The 21,922-nt window shown below is 43.8% G+C and overlaps 2 protein-coding genes across 2 annotated transcripts; both read left to right on the plus strand.

Annotated features, from left to right (window-relative positions):
• The first annotated feature begins 10,407 nt into the window (after window positions 1-10,407).
• Window positions 10,408-13,941, plus strand: LOC123400961 (amino acid transporter AVT6A-like). The gene is made up of 6 exons (XM_045094675.1): window positions 10,408-10,959; window positions 11,500-11,948; window positions 12,382-12,534; window positions 12,628-12,831; window positions 12,918-13,383; window positions 13,482-13,941. Exons 2-6 carry the CDS (start codon window positions 11,525-11,527, stop codon window positions 13,612-13,614), a joined length of 1,380 nt encoding a protein of 459 aa, XP_044950610.1. The 5' UTR covers window positions 10,408-10,959; window positions 11,500-11,524; the 3' UTR covers window positions 13,615-13,941.
• A 940-nt stretch (window positions 13,942-14,881) lies between these two features.
• Window positions 14,882-16,847, plus strand: LOC123400962 (biogenesis of lysosome-related organelles complex 1 subunit 2). Its single transcript, XM_045094676.1, has 2 exons — window positions 14,882-15,060; window positions 16,330-16,847. Exons 1-2 carry the CDS (start codon window positions 14,950-14,952, stop codon window positions 16,597-16,599), a joined length of 381 nt encoding a protein of 126 aa, XP_044950611.1. The 5' UTR covers window positions 14,882-14,949; the 3' UTR covers window positions 16,600-16,847.
• The last annotated feature ends 5,075 nt before the right edge of the window (window positions 16,848-21,922 follow it).

Here is a 21,922-nt window from a genome sequence, read left to right on the forward strand (position 1 = left end):
CTAAGAGGTCGCACATCCAAATCTCAAAAGCGCATGACAACCTCTACTTCCCTCTGCGAAGGGCCTATCTTGTACCTTTAATTTTTGCCCTTGAAAGAGTCATGGTGATCCACACCAATTCCTTATTTCGCCTTTTTCTTGGCTAACGTCATATGCTAGGGAAAGATCTATATTCATATGTCAACTTGGAAGTAAGTATTCATGAATTATTATTGTTGACATTACCCTTGAGGTAAGCAGTTGGGAGGCGAAACTATAAGCCCCTATCTTTCTCTGTGTCTGACTGAAATTTTGATCTCTTGAGTACCAAGTGAGTTGTAGCAATTATAGAAGACGAAAGGATGATTGAGTATGTGGATTTGCTTTACAAGCTCTTACTTGACTCTTTCCGATGTTATGATAAATTGCAATTGCTTCAATGACTAAAGGCTATTGGTTGTTAATTATCAGTAAGGTTCTTGATCCATACTTTACTTTTTGAATGAATTGTCACTTTAGCATGAGAGATTATATGATGTTATTGTTGTTCTGACTATGATCATGATGCCTGCATGTCTGTATCTTGTTTTGTCGACACCTCTCTCTCTAAACATGTGGGCATATTTATTGATCTTGCTTTTTGCTTGAGGACAAGCGAGGTCTAAGCTTGGGGGAATTGATATGTCCATTTTGCATCATGCTTTCATGTTGATATTTATCGCTTTTTGGGATGTTATTACACTTCACGGTACAATACTTATGCCTTTTCTCTCTTATTTTGCAAGGTTTACATGAAGAGGGAGAATGCCGGCAGCTGGAATTCTGGCCTGAAAAAGGAGCAAGTTTGAGATACCTATTCTGCGCAACTCCAAAAGCTGTGAAAATCAACGAGGATTTATTTTGGAATTTATAAAAAATAATGGGCCGAAGAAGTAACAGAGAGGAGCCAGCAGGAGGTCACAAGCCTGCTAGGCGCGGCCTACCCCCTGGTCGCGCCTAGGGGGCTTGTGGGCTCCCTGTTGGCCCTCTAGCCCCCCTCTTTTGCTATAAGGAGGGTTTCATTCCGAAAAAATAAGGAGGCTTTCGGGAGGAATCGCCGCCGCCACGAGGTGGAACTTGAGTAGAACCAATCTAGAGCTCCGGCAGGGTCGTCCTGCCGGGGAAACTTCCCTCCCGGAGGGGGAAATCGTCACCATCGTCATCACCAACACTCCTCTCATCGGAGGGGACTCATCATCATCAACATCTTCATCAGTACCATCTCATCTCCAAACCCTAGTTCATCTCTTGTAACCAATCTCCGTCTCGCGACTCCGGTTGGTACTTGTAAGGTTGCTAGTAGTGTTAATTACTCTTTGTAGTTTATGCTAGTTGGATTACTCGATGGAAGATTATATGTTCAGATACTTGATGCTATTCAATACCTCTCTGGTCATGAATATTATTATGCTTTGTGAGTAGTTACTTTTGTTCCTGAGGACATGGGATAAGTCATGCTATAAGTAGTCATGTGAATTTGGTATTCGTTCGATATTTTGATGTGTTGTATGTTGTTTTTCCTCTAGTGATGTTATGTGAACGTAGACTACATAACACTTCACCATTATTTGGGCCTAGAGGAAGGCATTGGGAAGTAGTAAGTAGATGATGGGTTGCTAGAGTGACAGAAGCTTAAACCCTAGATTATGGGTTGCTAGAGTGACAGAAGCTTAAACCCTAGATTAATTCTTCTTTCGTAGTTGTGGATGCTTGCGAGAGGGGTTAATCAGAAGTGGGATGTTTGTCCAAGTAAGGGGAGCACCCAAGCACCGGTACGCCCACATATCAAATTATCAAAGTAGCGAACGTGAATCATATGAACATGATGAAAACTAGCTTGACAGATATTCTCATGTGTCCTCGGGAGCGCTTTACCTCCTATAAGAGTTTGTACAGGCTTGTCCCTTGCTACAAAAGGGATCGGGCCACTTTGCTGCACCGTTGCTACTTGTTACTTGCTACTTGCTACGAATCATCTTATCACACAACTATCTGTTACCGGTAATTTCAGTGCCTGCAGAGAATACCTTGCTGGAAACCACTTGTCAGATCCTTCTCCTCCTCGTTGGGTTCGTCACTCTTACTTATCGAAAGGACTACGATAGATCCCCTACACTTGTGGGTCATCAAGTACTTGTTCTACTTGAGTAGTGACCATAGAAGCATGTTTACCAATAAGCTTAAGATCATTAACATTTCTATCCACACAAGCACTTATATGATTAATCATACGAGCATTTTGTTTCAGTTGTCTGCTAACATAATCATTAAAACGTTGTTGTTTGGCAACAAAGTTATCAAATTCATCTAAGCATACGCTAGCAGGTTTATCATAAGTAATATCACTCTCATTGAATCTACGAGGAGAATTTACCTCTACTACCTCTGTCGGGTTATCAAGACCATGTATTTCTCTTGCATAGATTTCTTGGCTTCTTGCATATCTTCAGGACTGAGGAATAGAATACCTCTTTTCTTCAGAGTTGGCTTCGGAGGTGGTTCGGGAATAGTCCAAGCATTATCGTTGCTCAAGATATTATTCAATAGAATTTCAGCTTGTTCCACAGTTTGTTCCTTGAAAACACAACCAGCACAACTATCTAGGTGGTCCCTAGAAGCATCGGTTAGTCCATTATAAAAGATATCAAGTATTTCATTTTCTTAAGAGGGTGATCAGGTAAAGCATTAAGTAACTGGACAAGTGATACGTCCATTTTGCATCATGCTTTCATGTTGATATTTATTGCTTTATGGGTTGTTATATTACTTTGTGCTACCATATTTATGCATTTTCTCTCTTATTTTGCAAGGTTTATTTGAAGAGGGAGAATTCAGGCAGCTGGAATTCTGGACTGGAAAAGGAGCAAATCTTAGTCTACTATTCTGCACAGCTCCAAATGCCCTGAAAATTTACGTGGAATTTTTTGGGATTATATAAAAAATACTCAGCGAAATAAGTACCATAGGGGAGCTACCAGGGCGCCACAAGCCTGGTAGCCGCCACCCCCTGGTGGCGGCTAGCAAGCTTGTGGGCTCCCTGACGGTCCACTGGACCCCCTCTTTTGCTATATGAAGGGTTTCATTCCAGAAAAAATCAATCGGGAGCTTTTTCGTGGTTTCGCCGCCACCACGAGGCGGAACTTGAGCAGATCCAATCTAGAGCTCCGGCACGACGATCATGCCGGGGAAACTTCCCTTCCGGAGGGGGAAATCGTCGCCATCGTCATCACCAACACTCCTCTCGTCGGAGGGGAGGCATGTTCATCAACATCTTCATCAGCACCATCTCCTCTCCAATCCCTAGTTCATCTCTTGTAACCAATCTCCGTCTAGCGACTCCGATTGGTACTTGTAAGGTTACTAGTAGTGTTGATTACTCTTTGTAGTTGATGTTAGTTGGATTACTTGGTGGAAGAGTTTATGTTCAGATCCTTGATGCTATTCATTACACCTCTGATCATGATTATGATTATGCTTTGTGAGTAGTTACTTTTGTTCCTGAGGACATGGGATAAGTCATGCTGATAATAGTCATGTGAATTTGATATTCGTTTGGTATTTTGGTATGTTGTATGTTGTTTTCCCTCTAGTGGTGTTATGTGAACGTCGACTACATAACGCTTCACCATATTTGGGCCTAGAGGAAGGCATTGGGGAGTAGTAAGTAGATGATGGGTTGCTGGAGTGACAGAAGCTTAAACCCTAGTCTATGCGTTGCTTCGTAAGGGGTTGATTTGGATCCACTAGTTTAATGCTATGGTTAGACGTTGTCTTAATTCTTCTTTTGTAGTTGCGGATGCTTGCGAGAGAGGTTAATCATAAGTGGGATGCTTGTCCAAGTAAGGGCAGTACCCAAGCGCCGGTCCACCCACATATCAAACTATCAAAGTAACGAACGCGAATCATATGAACATGATGAAACTAGCATGACAGAAATTCCCGTGTGTCATCGGGAGCGTTTTTCCTCCTATAAGATTTTGTTCAGGCTTGTCCCTTGCTACAAAAGGGATTGGGCCACTTGCTGCACCATTACTACTACTTGTTACTTGTTACTTTTCGCTTGTTACGTTTCACCTCACTACACCATCACTTGTTACCGCTACTTTTAGTGCTTGCAGTTATTACCTTGCTGAAAACCGTTTATCAGAGCTTTCTGCTCCTCGTTGGGTTCTACGCTCTTACTTATCGAAAGGACTACGATTGATCCCCTATACTTGTGGGTCATCAACAAGCCTCCCCAAGCTTGTGGGAGACTCTCTTCTTCAATTTGCACAAAGTTATATATATCCTGCAAGGCAGCTTGTTTCTTATGGGCAGGAAAATATTTCTCAGAGAAGTAGTATATCATATCCTGGGGACTACGCACACAACCAGGAGCAAGAGAAGTAAACCAAGTTTTAGCATCACCCTTTGGTGAGAAAGGAAACAACTTAAGGATATAGTAATAGCGAATTTTTTCCTCATTAGTAAATAGGGTGGCTATATCATTCAGTTTAGTAAGATGTGCTACAACAGTTTCAGATTCATAACCATGAAAAGGATCAGATTCAACCAAAGTGATTAAATCAGGATCGACAGAGAATTCATAATCCTTATCAGTAACAAAGATGGGTGAAGTAGCAAACTTAGGATCATATTTCATTCTAGCATTCAGAGAATTTTCTTTTCACTTGCGTAATAAATTCTCAAGATCATAGCTATCCTTACAAGCAAGAAAGTCTTCAGCTACCTCTCCCTCCATAACATAAACCTTAGGCATATTAGACAATTCATATCTAGGAGAGCTAGGTATAGCAGGTGTCACAGCAGGTTCAACTTCAATAATTTCATCAATTTCAGAAGTATCATCAGATTCAGCAGTAACTCTAGTAATTTGTGCATCAAGAAATTCACCCAGTGGCATATCATTATCAAGCAAAGCATCATCATAAGCATCATCATAAGCATCATGGATAGCAGAAGTAGCATCATCAAGCACAGGCAACATATCAGAATTACTAGTAGGTGGTCGTGTCGCAAATTTACTCATAACAGAAAGTGAATCAAGTGCAGAGCTAGATGGCAGTTCCTTACTTGTCCTCGTAGTTGAGGGCAAGACTTTAGTTTTTGGATCTCTTGGATTCCTCATAGTGATCAATAGATATAAATCCAAAGTGACTCAGAGAATAGAGCTATGCTCCCCAGCAACGGCGCCAGAAAAAGGTCTTGATAACCCACAAGTATAGGGGATCGCAACAGTTTTCGAGGGTAGAGTATTCAACCCAAATTTATTGATTCAACACAAGGGGAGCCAAAGAATACTCACGAGTATTAGCAGTTGAGTTGTCAATTCAACCACACCTGAAAGACTTAGTATCTGCAGCAAAGTTTTAGTAGCAAAGTAGTATGATAGTAATGGTAGCGACGGTAACAGTAGGAGTAGTAATTTGTATAGCAAGTGTGACAGCAGTAGCGGTAAAGTAACTTAGCAAGGACCAGTATAGGAAAAGCTCGTAGGCATTGGATCGGTGATGGATAATTATGTCGGATGTCATTCATCATGTAACAGTTAGAACATAGGGTGATATGCAACTAGCTCCAGTTCGTCAATGTAATGTAGGCATGTATTCCGTATTTAGTCATACGTGCTTATGGAAAAGAACTTACATGACATCTTTTGTCCATCCTTCCCGTGGCAGCGGGGTCCTAATGGAAACTAAGGGATATTAAGGTCTCCTTTTAATAGAGAATCGGAACAAAGCATTAGCACATAGTGAATACATGAACTCCTCATACTATGGTCATCTCCGGGAGTGGTTCCGGCTATTGTCACTCCGGGGTTGCCGGGTCATAACACATAGTAGGTGACTACAACTTGCAAGATAGGATCAAGAACACACATATATTGATGAAAACATAATAGGTTTAGATCTGAAATCATGGCACTCGGGCCCTAGTGACAAGCATTAAGCATAGCAAAGTAGTAGCAACATTAATTTTAGAACATAGTGGATACTAGGGATCAAACCCCATCAAAACTAACTCGATTACATGATAGATCTCATCCAACCCATCATCGTCTAGCAAGCCTATGATGAGATTACTCACGAACGATGGAGAGCATCATGGAATTGGCGATGGAGGATGGTTGATGATGACGATGGCGTCGATTTCCCCTCTCCGGAGCCCAGAACAGACTCCAGATCTGCCCTCCCGAGGAAGAACATGCGGTGGCAGCGGCTCCGTATCGTGAAACGCGATGAACTCTTCTCTCCTATTTTTTTCTAGGCGACACAGACTATATAGAGTTGGAGTTGGAGGCTGCGGAGCCACGTGGGCCCCACAAGCCTGCCAAGCGCGCCCTAGGGGGGGCGCCTCGTGGGCTCGTGGGCCCCTGGCTCCGTGTCTTTGGGTAATTCTTGCGCTAGTATTTTTTATATATTCCACAAAAAAAATCCTCGTAAGTTTCCAGGTTATTCTGAGAACTTTTATTTCTGCACAAAAACAACGTCATGGCAATTCTGCTGAAAACAGTGTCAGTCCGGGTTAGTTCCATTCAAATCATGCAAATTAGAGTCCAAAACAAGGGCAAAAGAGTTTGGGAAAGTAGATACGATGGAGACGTATCAGGAGCTTTCCCGTGTAAATAGTTTTCTCGTTTTAGTTTTTCCTTCTTTAATCTGCTTTCCTCTTAAAAGACTAAAAACTCCAAAAATGTTTTAGTGTGTTTCTCTGAATTTCTTTCCCCTCTTTTGATTTATACCCAAAGGGAAGACCACAATGAAAACATTGAGTGGCTCTCACATGCATTGCTATTGATCTAATAAAGAGCCCATATTACTTCGTCTTCTCCTTTTGAATGAAATACTGCAGATTCCATCTTAGTCCACGACGCTCTTGTACTATTATTATTTTCATATCGTTTGGTCGTGCAATTGAAAGGCAATAATGACGATATTTGATAAAGTGACCGCGGTAGAGAAAAGCGGGTATGAACTCAACTTGTTTTTGTTTTTGTAAATATGTTTAGACTAGTATCCATGATTCAACGTATTATGTCCAAACATGTTTGCAATGACAATTAGAGATTATAGTTGCTCATGCCATGCTTAAGTAGCTAGGAGTAGATGATGATTTATCTTGGATGTCAACATGCATTAAAATGGTTGTGATGTAGTACGATTATATGGTATCCTCCTCTGAATGTTCGAGTGGCTTGACATGGCACATGTTCACGCATGTAGTTGAATCAAAACCAACATAGCCTCCATGATATTTATGTTCATGGTGTTTATATCCTACTCATGCTAGTATGCAACGATGATTATTCATAAAAGCATGTTCATGACCGTCTTCGCTCTCTAGCTGGTTGCTTCCCAACCTATTTTCTAGCCTTCACATGTACTAAGCGGGAATACTGCTTGTGCATCAAAATCCTTGAAACAAAGTTATTCCAAATGAGTCCACTATACCTACCTATATGCGGCATTACCCTATCGTTGCAAGTAAATTTGCATGTGCCACCTCTAATATTTCAAATGAACTTCTGTTTTGTGTGCCTGGATTGCTCATGGAGCGACAGAGGGCGGTCAGTATCTTCCATGCTAAGCGGGTTATTCTCATGATGAGTGCTTATTCACTCGCCCTTGCACGAGAGGGGCTAGTAAAAAGGGACTCCCAATCCCGAATCATGGATCGCAAATAATTAAACAAAACTCCCCCTGGATTGTTGTTGGTATGGACGGTACCCATGGATATGGCTAGCCGTGGAGTGTATGTTTTTTGGTAGAGGGGTAGTAAACCTTTACTTTTATTGCTTGGGAACCACCGCTAATTTCTTTAGCATGGAAGATACCGATAACTCTCGGTCGTAACGTTGACAGGCAGGGTGTACCTCCCTAATAATTTATCTCTTATTTTCGCTACGAGCTCTCTCACATATGCAAATCCCTGCTTCCCTTTGTGAAGCGACTTTCTATTTACTTTCATGTTTTTTTATTTTTACCTTGAGTTATCACCTTCTCAAATAAGAACCAGACCTGAGAGCACTGATGTCATCCTCATGCTTTGTGTCTAGTTAATCATTGTTTGCAGCATGACTGGATCTCTTTTACCATAAATTACAATGTCTAGTTGTTGCTTGAACTTTGGAGGTGCTCTGCATTTATGTTTTGCGGTCTCAGAAAGGGCTATCGAGATACCATTGTTGTCATATTATATCATGATTGTATTAACAAAGTGTTGGTGTTTGAGTTATCTTAGTGTTGCTCGCTAGTTGATTATGCCATTGATATGAGCTAATATAGTTTCTAAGGGTTAATGTTGATATGACCCAAAGTTGCCCAATTTTTTTGTCTTATTGTTGCTCGCTAGTTATTGATGTTTGAGTTATCATATTGTTGCTCGCTAGTTGACTATGCAGACTAACAAGAAGTTTCTTTTTTCTAGCACTAAAGTTGTCTCAATATCACCCCAAATTACCCAAAATAATTTGTCTAAACCTATCCATATGTGATCTAGTTTGGAAGAACTCATCGCAACAAACATAATGGTGAAAACGGATTTGAGATTCGACGCTCGAGTCAAAAGTTACAGATTTTAGAAAATTTTAAAGCCCCAAATAAATGCATGCACGTGAGATCTTGCTGAAAAATGGTTGGATGGAGGGGACGTGAAGACATGAGAGGACAGGCCGACCAGATGCTTTTCCTTTTGTTTGTCACAAAGCAATCACATTAAAAATATCGAGATGAGACGGCTTGGACAGGTGCGTTCGTTGCAACCAAATAGTGCATATGCATTAATAAGTTTTTGAAATATAAGGGCGTTTAGATCACTAAAGTAATTAGCTTTTATATTTCTTTACGGAGGGAGTATTATCCAACCAACAATCGAAAATAAATTATTAAAATCAACTTACTGATCTATCACACGCATAAACCGCACGCAACACTTGACACATGTCCCTGGGCCCATCCACCGCTTTCAGCTCCTCCAGCTACCTTATCTCTTCGCTTTGCATCTCTCCTCCACACATCTTTCCCGTCCCCAACTCGACGGAGTAACTCCCATGGGAACGTCGCTGATGCGAACCAAAAGAGGAGTGACATCACGCACCAGCAGCTGCATCACCATCACAGACGACGACGGTGAAGCTCCGCACACCACCGTCGTGGCGCTGTAACCCCGCGTGGGGCGACGCTCGATGCACTGCTGCAACGGAACACACAAACGGGAGGGCGGCCACTCGTTTAGTGGTGCCGACGATGTGGTACGACGCTCGTCGGCGACCGCGGATGCTACAATGCAACAACGCGTCCATGGTCGCGGTTTGTGACGCAACAACTCGTTCAAGGCGTCGTGTTGTGATGCAACCTTGTCGACACTACGATGCAATCTCGTCGCTGCTACTGGTGATATAAGTCGCCGACGTCAGAGCTACAATGAAGCTCTTGTCGATGGCTACCCCCTGCTCCAATGCAGCACTCACGCAATGCTCGTCGGCGTCTCGATGCAACATCGCTGGTGGCTCGATGCAGCGACTCCAACGGCTCTCAGGGGAAGCTTGGTGTTGCAATGGAGCTATAGCACAACAGCGTGGTGCTACGCGCCAGGGTGGCGGAGTTGCAGTGCAACATTCCGATGGGGTGGCGGAGCTGCTGTGCAGCGGGGCGTGGTGCTACGCACAGGGCGGCGGAGCTGCAGTGCAACACTCCGGTGGGACGACGGAGCTGCAGTGCAACGGGGGTGGTGGTGTGCACAAGGCGGCGGAGCTGCATGTGTGATAGAACACTCCGGTGGGACGGCGGAACTGCAGTGCAGCGGGGCATGGTGGTGCGCGTAGGGCGACAAAGCTGCAGTTTGTGATGGAACACTCTGATGGAACGACAGAGCTGCAGTTCAACATTCCGTCCCGCTGATTGTGGTGCGACTGCCGAGTTGCAGCTTGGTGCGTTGACCGGGTCCAACAGATGACGAGGGTTGGATCCGATGGCCCGACCCGACTGATTCCTTGAAGAAATTCAACAACATTGATTGTTATTATTATTTTTGGTAGTGATAGAAACGTGTAGAACATGTCGAGCAAGGATATAGTACGTACAATACAATCATCGCTCCCGTGTCCCGTGTCAAGTTACAATCACCCCACTAATCATGGTGGACTTTGCTAGCTGTGGCATGATCCGTTTAGCCACAGTGCAAGTGCAATATCATCCTTCCATCAGCCATGCGCTAATCTCTTTTTCTTCTCTCTCCTTCGCATTGTTTTTTTTCTTAAATATTTCCTGAGTTCTGAACCAGCTTTGCCATGTCATAACTGTAATATTTTCGAGCTCGAACCATAAAAGTGTTTTAACCACCCGCACGAATCTACTGCTCTCGCCAACAAGAATCTACCCGCTCAGCGAGTCTATCGGCAAGTAGAAAGCATAGATCCGTCACTCTCATCCACTCGTCGACAAAAAAGATCTCGCCAGCACACCTCCACCCCTCTAATCCTCGTCGTCGTCTTCCTCGCGGTGCCACCACCATCACCGCACGCCACACCATTTTTTGTCATCTGCCCGCGGATAAGGCCGGCCAACCCAGTCGTGAGGAAAAAGGCGAGGCAGCAAGCAACCGGCCAAGAATAAACTAATCTGGCAAGTAAGAGGAAGCAAAGATCAACTGCGGAAGGCAAGAATTAATTGCTTTCCTTTCTTCCTTTCCGTGGAAAGGGACCGGCGCGCGCGGCGACCAGGAAGGCAAGAAACACGTCCGGTTCTTGGATAAGCGGAGGCGCGGCACCGCACGCGGCATTCGCCTGTATAAGAAGAAGGCCCGGGGGTGGGTGGGTGGGAGAACTCCGTCTGCACACCACGCGCGCTCGCACGAAATTCTCCTCGCCGATTCAAGCCTTCTGCTCTGCTCTCTTCGTGTTCGGGTTGTTGTTGGCCGAGCGACAGTTGGGATTCTGTGGAGGTATGAGATTGAGATGCTCCTCTCTGTCGTCTGCGCTTGTTATTATTCCGTGGTAGCTGGTAGGATCGGGTTTAGCTTCGTCTGGGGTTTTGTCCCCATTCGGGTTATCTGATTGGTATCTGCCCTGGAGGGGTTGTCTTGGATTTGGGGGAAGTTCCAAGATTTAGACGTTGCGCTTACCGAACATCTTATTACTGAATAATGATACTGCTGCATGTGTTCTACTACCGGAAATGGCGCTCGAATTTTGTTGCTTTATGTGGTTCTGTTACCTGGTTGTCATCAAGCCAGACTTTGTGTACATCCTGTCAAAGCGTCAGTCATATTGTTAGTTGTAACTTGAAAGCTTAGTTCTTTCATGGTTATTCTGAGCACCATTTTCCCAAGATAAATGAAACTGGGATTCTGTTGCCTTAATTCAGGACAAGGTATTTAATGCTACTGAATAAACATTGGGGAATACAATAGTAATAGAACAGCGGGAATTCAAATTTAAGACGAAACTCATCTGTTGTCCTAATTGGAATTTTGCACATACAGGAGGTTGGAAGTACTACTCTAACAAATGGGGATTGGGGATGGCTCACCTAGTGAAACCCAGCATGCGGCACACAAGGAAAAGAGGGATGAGACCACGCCACTTCTCCCACTCAAGGCGGAAGAGGAAGACGGGATCCATGAGTTCAATGGAGCTTCTTTCTCGGGTGCAGTTTTCAATCTGTCGACAACCATCGTGGGGGCTGGAATTATGGCCCTGCCAGCAAGTATCAAGATGCTAGGCATTATCCCTGGTATTTTGATGATCATCCTTGTGGCATTGCTCACCGAGGCATCGATTGACATGATGGTCAGGTGCAGCCACCAGGCCAAGATTACATCCTATGGCTGGCTGATGGGTGACTCTTTTGGTCAATGGGGGAGGATTGCGCTGCAAGCATCTGTGGTGATAAACAACATTGGTGTCATGATTGTATACATGATTATCATCGGTATGCCTGTGACGCGACCCTTTTTCTGTTATGCCTACTTGCCATCGGGAGTTGTAATGTTGAATATCGATAATTGGCAGTATTGCATTCAGGTGCTATGTTTTTAGTCGCGGACTTACATAATATGGAATCCTTGGAAGCTAATTAACAACTTCTTAATTAATTACTCATAGTGAACACTGATACATGTCTTCGGTAGAACACTTATTTGGTTCACTGCGGCTGGATTGTTGACTGACTTCCCCAAAAAAATGTCCACTATATTACCTATATGCTCCTATGTAGTATGTCCAAGCGATGTGTTAGATGGCACATCGAAATAAGTGCAAAAAAAAAAACGCTCTCTTGTCTTTTAGGAAATAGTTATGTCCCTATTTGGATCATGCAATTTGCCTCAAACTATTATTGATACTGCCTTTTCATATTTTTCTAGGTGATGTGCTATCAGGAACATCTACAACTGGTGTTCATCACCGGGGTATCTTTGAGGGGTGGTTTGGGCCTCATTTGTGGAATTCTCGTCCAGTTGTTCTCCTTGCCACAACTATTTTTGTGTTTGCTCCATTGGTGAGCTTTAAGCGATTGGGTAAGTTTGTTTTACATTGAAGAAATAAGTCCATTTTGCTATTTCTTTTATGGCATCTGAACTAAATTACTAACGGAGCATCTTTGGTCGCAGATTCATTGAGATACACATCTGCTCTGTCAGTTGCTCTTGCCGTGGTTTTTGTTGTCATCACTGCTGGAATTGCTATTCTCAGACTGATAGAAGGAACCGCGGAGATTCCCAAACTCTTCCCCGAGATACATGAAATCAATTCCATCTGGGAACTCTTTACAGCCGTGCCGGTTCTTGTCACTGCCTATATTTGCCACTACAATGGTATGTCTCCTACTTCATACTTGGTTTGCTCTTGCTGTTATTCATTTCTCTGAGATCTTATACATCTGTTTTTTATGATTGGACAGTTCACAGCATCGATAACGAGCTGGAAGATAGAAGTCAGACTAAGCCAATTGTGCGAACTTCACTGGCTTTGTGTTCGAGTGTTTATGTTGCCACAAGTTTCTTTGCATATCTCCTCTTTGGCGAGGCTACCCTCTCCGATGTGCTCGCTAATTTTGACTCCGACCTTCATATTCCATTCAGCTCTGTCTTCAATGATATAGTCAGAGTGAGCTATGTAGTCCATGTCATGCTTGTCTTCCCTATAGTCTTCTTTGCCCTTAGGCTCAACCTGGATGGACTCCTCTTCCCCACCTCAAGGCACATTTCTCATGACAACCGAAGGTTTACCATTATCACCGTCTCGCTCCTTGTTGTGATTTATCTTGCTGCCAACTTCATACCAAGCATCTGGGACGCCTTCCAGTTCACTGGTGCTACAGCTGCTGTCCTGATTGGTTTCATCTTTCCTGCCATGATCATACTCAGGTAATCAGCATTCTGTTTGTGTGATGTGTGCCTGATGTTTGTAGGTATCCTTTTGGTTTACGTGTTCAATAACTTTATTCTGCTCATCGTTTCTTCAGGGATTCTTATGGGATCGCAACCAAGCGCGATAAGGTTTTAGCTGTAACCATGATTGTGCTTGCTGTGCTCTCCAATTCAGTGGCCCTGTACAGTGATGCGATGAGCATCTTCTACAGGAAGGTGGAGGCCTAGTCTGCTCCATGCCTCCATACTCCAAGGGAATAAGTCCAATAAACATGCACAATTCGGAATGATTATTGAGCTTTAGCTAGTATATTGCACAGTCAAGCAATGTGATTTCATGGTGTCCATTAATTTTTGTTTTGGACACTTGAAAGGATTTTGTTTGCTGCATTTGTCTTGTAAGCCGGCTCAGCATCTAGATGAGCAATTTGTGATTGGGTCGCAGGTGTTTCTATTTATTGCCAAGAACGAGATTTTTATTCTTTTGGGGGTTATGTACATGTTCATATTCGATCGTCTTGAAATGGATGGCTTGAGAAAGCTCTTTATATGCAATGAACTTTAACCATATTCTAGACATTGTTGTCGGTATATCATGTAATTTTGCACTAAAGTTTTGCTCACCCTTAGGAAAGGAGAACATCGAACCACAAACCTAGACAGGACTATTGTGGTTGTATCTTCTCTTGTGGTCACAACACAAGTAGGGGTCAGGATCTTCCACAGTTCAATATTGCAGAGGATCTCAACCCCTTTGGTAGACAGATATTCGCCTGACCCTTTTTTATGTATTTTTTTTCATATTTGTAGAATGTGACATGTAAGCGTGTTGCTTGCTATCAATGGTGTCCAATCACCACACTTCATGCCTTTAATTTCATAAAGAAAATGAAAAATGATACATAGACCGAATTGTGCAATCCTGGAAGGCGCAGTTTACGATGGTGCACAATCAGACAATTCACATTAGTAGAAAAATTAACGCCAAGAGGTTACTGTGCTCACTACACAGTTAAAAATAGTTTGTAGATTGAAGATACTGAAAAACATAATTGTCAACACTTTTTTTAGGAGTATTGCGAAACAGCTTGTGATGTGGCCTCAATTCAGTCAGTCTCAAACGGTTAGGTCTCCTTTGCTTATTCCTATAAGAAAACTTAAATTTCTTTTATGACCCTTTGGTTTGCAAGAATGAATTCATATTCCTATGTAGGATTGTTTTCTATCCTTCATTTCAAGGAAAGAACATTTTAGCTCAGATCTAATATAAACAATCTTGCCCGCAAAAAATAATATATAAAAAATCTCATGTTATAAATCAAACGACATCTACTTTGCTTTTCCTTTTTGAGAAAAAAGACATCTGTTTTGTTTTTTTAGGGGTAGACATCTATTTTGCTATATGTATTGTCTTAAATACAGGCCGCCCTTTTGAGATTGGGCCCCATCCTGACGGCCCAGCAAACTCCAAACAGAGAAGTTCTCAGCAAACAGGCGAACGAGCCCAAGCCCGATTCCTACTCCGAGACGGGTGTACGGCGGAAGCTGGAGGAAGCGCCGGCGATGGCGACCCCGGCGAAGAAGGAGGCGGCGGCAGGGCAGAGAGACGAGCTCGCCGACTCGCTGTCCGAGCTCTTCACCAACGTCTCCCTCATGGTCCGCGGCGAGCTCCAGGTTCGTCCTCCACACTCGAGCCCCACCCCCCAGCCCCCGCGGCATCTCCAAGCTTCAGTTGGCAGATCGCAGCCGTCGTGTGCAAATGGACGAAAAGAGAGCGATTTGATTTTGCGCCCAACTGTTTGGTGTTGATTGGATTATTAGCTAACGCGATAAAAAATAATCGTGCCATAACCCTAGCGCAGTGCCCGTGGTCGTTCGTTCGGATTTTGTAGCTGGATTGGCGCACGGATTTGTCTAGGTATTTTCTGGATTTGGTACGCTCCGCGGGGCTCTATGCTCCCATTTGGTACGCTTCAACTCCAAGGACGGATAGTAAAACAGAGGATAACAATCCCTGATCATGTAGTGTTGAAGTGGATTTTCTACCATTGAATTGGTAGACCAAAATGAATAGCTGGACACCAGTAATTGCTACGCAATGTGCTTTTTGGTGAATCCGTTTCCAGGTTATTTCTCATTTATGCTCGAAGGCACAAAACCCGGTTGGTGATTTGAAGTGCCTCTATGGTCAGAATTTGTAGCCTAGGCTATGCGGCCTGTGCTCGGTTCTTTGTTTCTTGAGGGATTTGGTACTTCTTCAGGGGCCAAAAATGCATCACAATTGAGACACTACACTTTTGTAGCTCACAGATAACACATTTATATAGGCATTGCTTCGTTCAACTAACATGACAAGGTATCGCTGAAGTGCATGAATTCAGATTGGCAGCAGAAGTCACAGAACATTGATTTTCTTACTGAATGAAAAGAAGAAATGTAGATCAATGGTATTGACATCGACAGACCTTTGCACAGATAGAGGCCATCCACTTGGTTTGGTGTTTGTGCTATGCCGTGTACCAAACAGCTTTCTGGTACTACTGTACTTCTCATACAGTGAGATCATTTCATATTTGCCAACAAAGCGCTCTTGTGATTTGAGCATTAAACGTTGTATTTCTAGTCTAGTTTTGAGTTTTGACGGAACGTGCTTTGGTAGCTAAGGTTAATTAAATGTTTTGTAAATAACTTCACCAAACCATATAGATTCATTAAAGGGTAAGAAGGTGGTTAAAATTTTCTTAATCTCGGTCTTTTGTGAATGATGACATCTTTAATACAACTTTAGATTTAGTATTCTACTAGAATGTATTTCAAAATAGAAACATCGTTAACTGCCCCTTGCCAGTGTTTATCGGTAGGGCTACTAACGTTTGCTGTTAGTATCAACATTCGTTATTTGCCAGCATTTGTTTTTCTCTTAAGACCTCACATCCTTTTCAGGGAACCAACAACCAGCTCTCGCTGCTTGAGAAGATGAACCAACGTGTGACAGAGGAGTACAGCAACTACGGAGATGTTGCATCTGGTCTGCGGGTCTTTGTAGAGCAGCTGAACGAGAAAAACCAACGGTTCGACGAGTACACAACGCAGATCGACGCGATAGACCAGCAGGTGAGTGAGTTTGAGGCAGTGGTGTCCATGCTTGATAAGCATGTATCCCTCTTGGAGAAGAAAGTCAAGTCCGCGTACCACATTGCTCCCACACAATGATTGTCTCCCAGGCATGTTGTATATCATCCCATCATCTTGTGTTCTCTTTACAATAACCGAGCATATCTCTCCGGTGACTAAACACACTTGGATGGGAAACTTGCACTCTAGTGGTCCTAATGTTTCCACCAGCATTGTACTTGTAGTGCAATTGGATGGCAAAGTTGTGGTGGTAGTTCCAGGCACTTGTTGATACTACTACCTGCTAGTGCTAGTGTCTAAATGTCGTCAGTGTTAAGAATTTGTTACCACTTGTCTTTCCTGTGATGAATGCTGGGAAACCTATGGCTGTGATCATAGCCGCAGAGCCTAAGGGTCTGTTTGGTTGGAGACTAAAGGCATGTTTGGTTCATGACTAACTTTGCCACAACTAACCTTAGGCAAAGTGTGGCTGCCACAAAACGTGTGGCTAACAAAATGAACACCACAAGTGTGGTAAGGTTTGGCAAAAGATTGTGTCTATGACATGTGGACCATATACCTATAAAAGTGTGGCAAGCCACAAGTGTGTCAATGAACCAAACACATGCCTAAAGTATTGTGACATGACTAAGGTTAGGTGTGACAATCTTAGGCTGGGAACCAAACAGCCCCTAATTTTGCCAAACCAAAGTGTGGCAAGCCACAAAGTGTGGCTGAAATAACGAACGTCAAACTTTGGTAAAAGTTGGCAAAAAAATTGACTCTATAATAAATGGGCCATAGTGACAATAAAGTATGGCAAGCTAAAGTGTGGCAAAAACCAAACATATGCCAACTAAACGCAGCAGTTTCAACTCAGCTACTGTGCAATGAACCTGTCCCCGTTGTGCATCTCTGATTGCTGGACTGGCATTCTTCGTGTGCACGTTAGTGTTACAAAGATGCCCGCGAATTTTCAATTCATGGGATCGATCTCGTATGGACTGGTCAATGACAAATGACATGTGGTGACAGGTGAGTTGAAGCCTCTGCCACTGAATTTTCTTGGTCTGTAACGTTTTCACATGCGACTTGGCATCATGCGTTCCTCTTATCATTGCAGCTGTAAGATGGACTTGACTGACTCCAAATTTCTTACTACACATGTTCATATGTAAAATCTTTTCAAAAGAAAATCATGACAATTTGGGACCCAAACCGAAGGTTGCATAGTAGTAGGAGTATGTATGTACTAATGTACATGCAGCTTTGGATAAAACATTTGGAAGGGAAGATACACTATTGTACTACAATGAGATCGTGATTTTTCAATGTGTTGTGATGACGTAAGTTGGTTCGGTCAACGCCTTGAGCCACTGAAAGGTGGTAAGCTGGGCGCCCAGCTGCCGGGTGCAGTTTCCTACACTCCGCTGTCACGTAGCTTACTTAATCGCAAAGCCGACGCCGAGGATTGGATGGAATAGCACAGCATATGGTTTACGCCATGAACAAACACCAAAATCCACACACATCAGCAGCAGCAGCTACCACGCCCGAAGGGCAAAAGTCCAACCGTGAATATATTTTTTTTGTTTCCCGTCTGCAACCGGATGAAGGATAGTACACTTACAAGGTCCCATCTGGGGCAAGAAAATGTTTTCCTGAATCACACCGGGAACACTTTGATTTGACCTCCTGTCATTTGCCCAAGATGTCAAGACGAAATATAGTGAATTAAGAACGTTTATTAGTTTCGGTTTCTTCACATGCAGACGAGACCTTTTCTCCTCCTAAAACGACACTTGCCCGTCGGAGAGGTTAATTATATAACAAGTGTAAAGTTAGGAAAACGATTGATGTGAGATCCCATCAGATCTATACCTAATAATAAAACGGCTATTGCTTCCGTCGGAAAACCCACCGTGTCATTTTTATAAATGATTCGCGCTCCATCATTTATCCGTAACGCAAAAGCAAAAAATGATTCGCTGCAAAAATTATACCCGTACGCATCGCCTTCTCCCGTCGACCATGGGTCACCATGGTCTGTGCCCAGTCCGCCGCCACACCACTCGCCGCCGCGGCCGACCTCAATCGCCACCGCTGTCGATCTCAACCCACCCGCCTCCGCGGTCGTACCTCTCGCCGCTCACTGCCCCCGTTGCGGCGCTCGAGCGCATCGCGTCGACCCTGGTCCACCCTGACCTGTGTCCAGGTCGCTGCCACACCACTCGCCGCCGCGGCCGACCTCAACCACCACTGTTGTCGATCTTAACCCACCCGCCTCCGCGGTCGTACCTCTGTCCGCTTGCTGCCCCCGTTTCGGCGCTCGAGCACAGCTGTTAGAGCATATATCTCCATATGTGGTTTTGGTAATTGATGACAATTCCTATGGACTAATGGTTGCCTTAAGTTATATTTATAGGATCTGTCCATAGGCACTTCTTGAAGTCCATCTGTTGGGTTCAAGGAGTTTATATGATGACGAAGGTGGTATTCAAGGTATTATCCAAAGAATGGTCATAGAAACACAAGGTTGATCAAGATCTCAGACAAAGAGTAAATCAACATGATCGACACACAAAGCGTACAAGATGTACCGAGAGGGATCAAGTGATCCCATGGTATGGTAAACATTGTCCATTACATATTTGTGTACTAACCCATGGTCTTCGTTAGAGTTCTATGTGGGGGTTAGGTGTGTTTCCATGGGCTTGCGTCAAAGAGAAGATCTCATACAACCCATGAAGTATGACGTCAAGTTGTGATCGTCATCAAGATTGCGATGTGCAAGTTCAAGTAGATCAGCACGAAGATATCATGCTTGAAGCTTGCTGTCCATTGACAAAGAGTAAATCAAGATGATCGACACACAAAGCGTACAAGATGTACCGAGAGGGATCAAGTGATTCCTTCCCCCACTATATAAAGGGGGTCTTCTTCCCCCTTGGTCTTATCCATTCGTTGAGCTCTTGTTCTACCTCCATTGTTGACATTCTTAGAGCTTGCTTACTCTTAATCCCTCCAATGATTCTTGCTTGTTCTTGAGGAAGAAGAGAGAGGAGATCTAGATCCACATCTCCACCAATCACTTTCTCCTCTATGTGAAGGGAACCCCTTGGATCTTGATCTTGGAGTTCTTTGTGAGCTCCTTGTTCTTCCTCTCATATTTCTCCATAGCTTTCGTTGTTGTGAAGGGATTTGAGTGTGAGGGACTTGACCACTTCGTGTGTTCTTGCCATTGCATTAGTTGCATCAGTTTGAATTCTCCACGGTGATACGTGAAAGTGAAGTTTGAGAAGCTTATTACCTTTGGTACTTAGTACCCTAGATATTGTTCTTCGCGGATGCTTTGGCGTCCTAGAAGCTTGGTGGTGTCTCGGAGCTCAATCATTGTGGTGTGAAGCTCCGGGCAAGCGTCGGGGTCTCCAATTAGGTTGTGGAGATTGCCCCGAGCAATCTGTACGGGTTCGGTAACCGCCCCAAGGGTTACCACGTGTACGGGTTCGGTGACCGCCCCCAAGGGTTGCCATTTGTACGGGTTCGGTGACCGCCCTCAAGGGTCCCTTAGTGGAATCACGGCATCTTGCATTGTGCGAGGGCGTGAGGAGATTATGGTGGCCTTAGTGGCATCTTGGGGAGCATTGTGCCTCCACACCGCTCTAACGGAGATTAGCATCCGCAAGGGTGTGAACTTCGGGATACATCATCGTCTCTCCCCGTGCCTCGGTTATCTCTTACCCGAACCCTTTACTTATGCACTTTACTTTGTGATAGACATATTGTTTATTGTAATATATCTTGCTATCACTTAGTTGTTTATCTTGCTTAGCATAAGTTGTTGGTGCACATATGTGAGCCTAGTTGTTTGTAGGTTTTGTGCTTGACATATTAAACGTTAGTTTTATTCCGCATTTGTTCAAGCCTAAACCTTAATTATTTTAAAGCGCCTATTCACCCCTCCCTCTAGGCAACATCCACGTCCTTTCAACAGCTTCTGGATCAAATCAACGCAACAACTACAGTGACTGGGGATGATGCGTCTGCTCGATGCAGAACGGCAGCGGCGCGCGGATAAGGCGCGGCGGAGCGAAGTACTTGCAGGTGGAGGTGGGCCTCCATGGCTCACACGGGGAACTCCAAGGTTATGATGCGGCAAGGGCGACTCCTTATGGCCAGATAGAGGCGCCTAACCCTTGCTCCCCCATCGTATCCCCTCCTTCGGCAGGAACTCATCATCTGGTGAGATCCCTTTCCCATGCCTCCAACCGTGTACCAAGCACCGGCAAGAAATTTTGTTTTGTGGGGATTTGTTTGCTGATGAATGAATGTATTGAATGTAAGATTGCATTGTTGTAGAGACAGAGAATGAAACACCACCTTCAATTTGTCATGTGATCCCACATTCTCTACTCCATGAGTGAAATAAGACAATAATCCATTGATCAATTCACGTAGCCTTTTTTGTTTTGCTTTGCTTGTTCCGCTCAATTTCTCATCATGGTGGAATTAACAATGGACGGGTTGATTTCTCAACAAAATAGGACAGGACTGACTACATTAGTTAGTTAGCTTATTATTTTAATAAATCAAAATGATTATAAAAAGATTAAAAGTGTGTAGTATTTTTTTCTTCCGTTGCAACGCACGGACCATTTTGCTAGTAAAACCAAAGAAAATCGAAGGTGGCCAAGTCAACACTCGAGGAGCTCATTCAAAAAGAAGAAAAAAGAAAAAGAAAAAGTCAGCACTCGAGACTTTGACGCTGAGGTTTTTTACTAGGTACACTTACGGCGGGCCCGCGCTCAGGCACGGCCCGCTGGTCAGAGGAAGGGTGGGAATCCAGTTAACGGTGGGCTAGGCGATTAGCCCTGAGCGAAAGATAAGCATATATCTCCTCCTCTCGCCGGAAATAATGGCGTCCCCACCACCGGCCACGGGCCATGGCCCGGAGCTGCCTTCCCATCCTATCCAGCGCATCTCCTCCAAGGTTGTTGCTGGATCGGCCCCTCGACCTTTCCATAATTACGTGATCGATCAGCGTCGGGCTCCTCATTTTTTTCTTCTTTTTTTCTTTTCCTTTGTGGAAGAAAAGATAGATGTCTGGCCTTCTTATGGTTCATGAGAGCAACGGTGGTTGATACGGATGCATGTGAACCTTGATCTTTATATCATCATTATGGCTGGTACCAGGAAGAAGAGACGCGCTCACCTACGAACCAAAATAAAAGCAGTTCAATAGTACTTTCCTTGTCTCAAAATAATCGCCACATGTCAAACTAGCTTAAGGACCAGTTTTTTTTTGGATGTCTTACAAAAATTAGCTGCCATTTTTCAGCTTAAAAAATTTAAACAGCTCTTAAAATTTGTTGATGCTTCTAAATTAGTTATCTCATAACTAGTTCAGAAGCCCCAACAAATA

This window comes from Hordeum vulgare, chromosome 6H (assembly GCF_904849725.1).
Source record: "Hordeum vulgare subsp. vulgare chromosome 6H, MorexV3_pseudomolecules_assembly, whole genome shotgun sequence".
Classification (NCBI taxonomy): Eukaryota; Viridiplantae; Streptophyta; class Magnoliopsida; order Poales; family Poaceae; genus Hordeum; species Hordeum vulgare.

Bases quoted from the DNA above. Each gene is read 5' to 3' on its own strand.
- LOC123400961 (XM_045094675.1), top strand. From the start codon at position 11,525: ATGGGGATTGGGGATGGCTCACCTAGTGAAACCCAGCATGCGGCACAC. The intron at 11,949-12,381 runs GTATGCCTGTGA...ATATTTTTCTAG, and splicing joins TGTATACATGATTATCATCG to GTGATGTGCTATCAGGAACA. The intron at 13,384-13,481 runs GTAATCAGCATT...TCGTTTCTTCAG, and splicing joins CCTGCCATGATCATACTCAG to GGATTCTTATGGGATCGCAA.
- LOC123400962 (XM_045094676.1), top strand. From the start codon at position 14,950: ATGGCGACCCCGGCGAAGAAGGAGGCGGCGGCAGGGCAGAGAGACGAG. The intron at 15,061-16,329 runs GTTCGTCCTCCA...CATCCTTTTCAG, and splicing joins TGGTCCGCGGCGAGCTCCAG to GGAACCAACAACCAGCTCTC.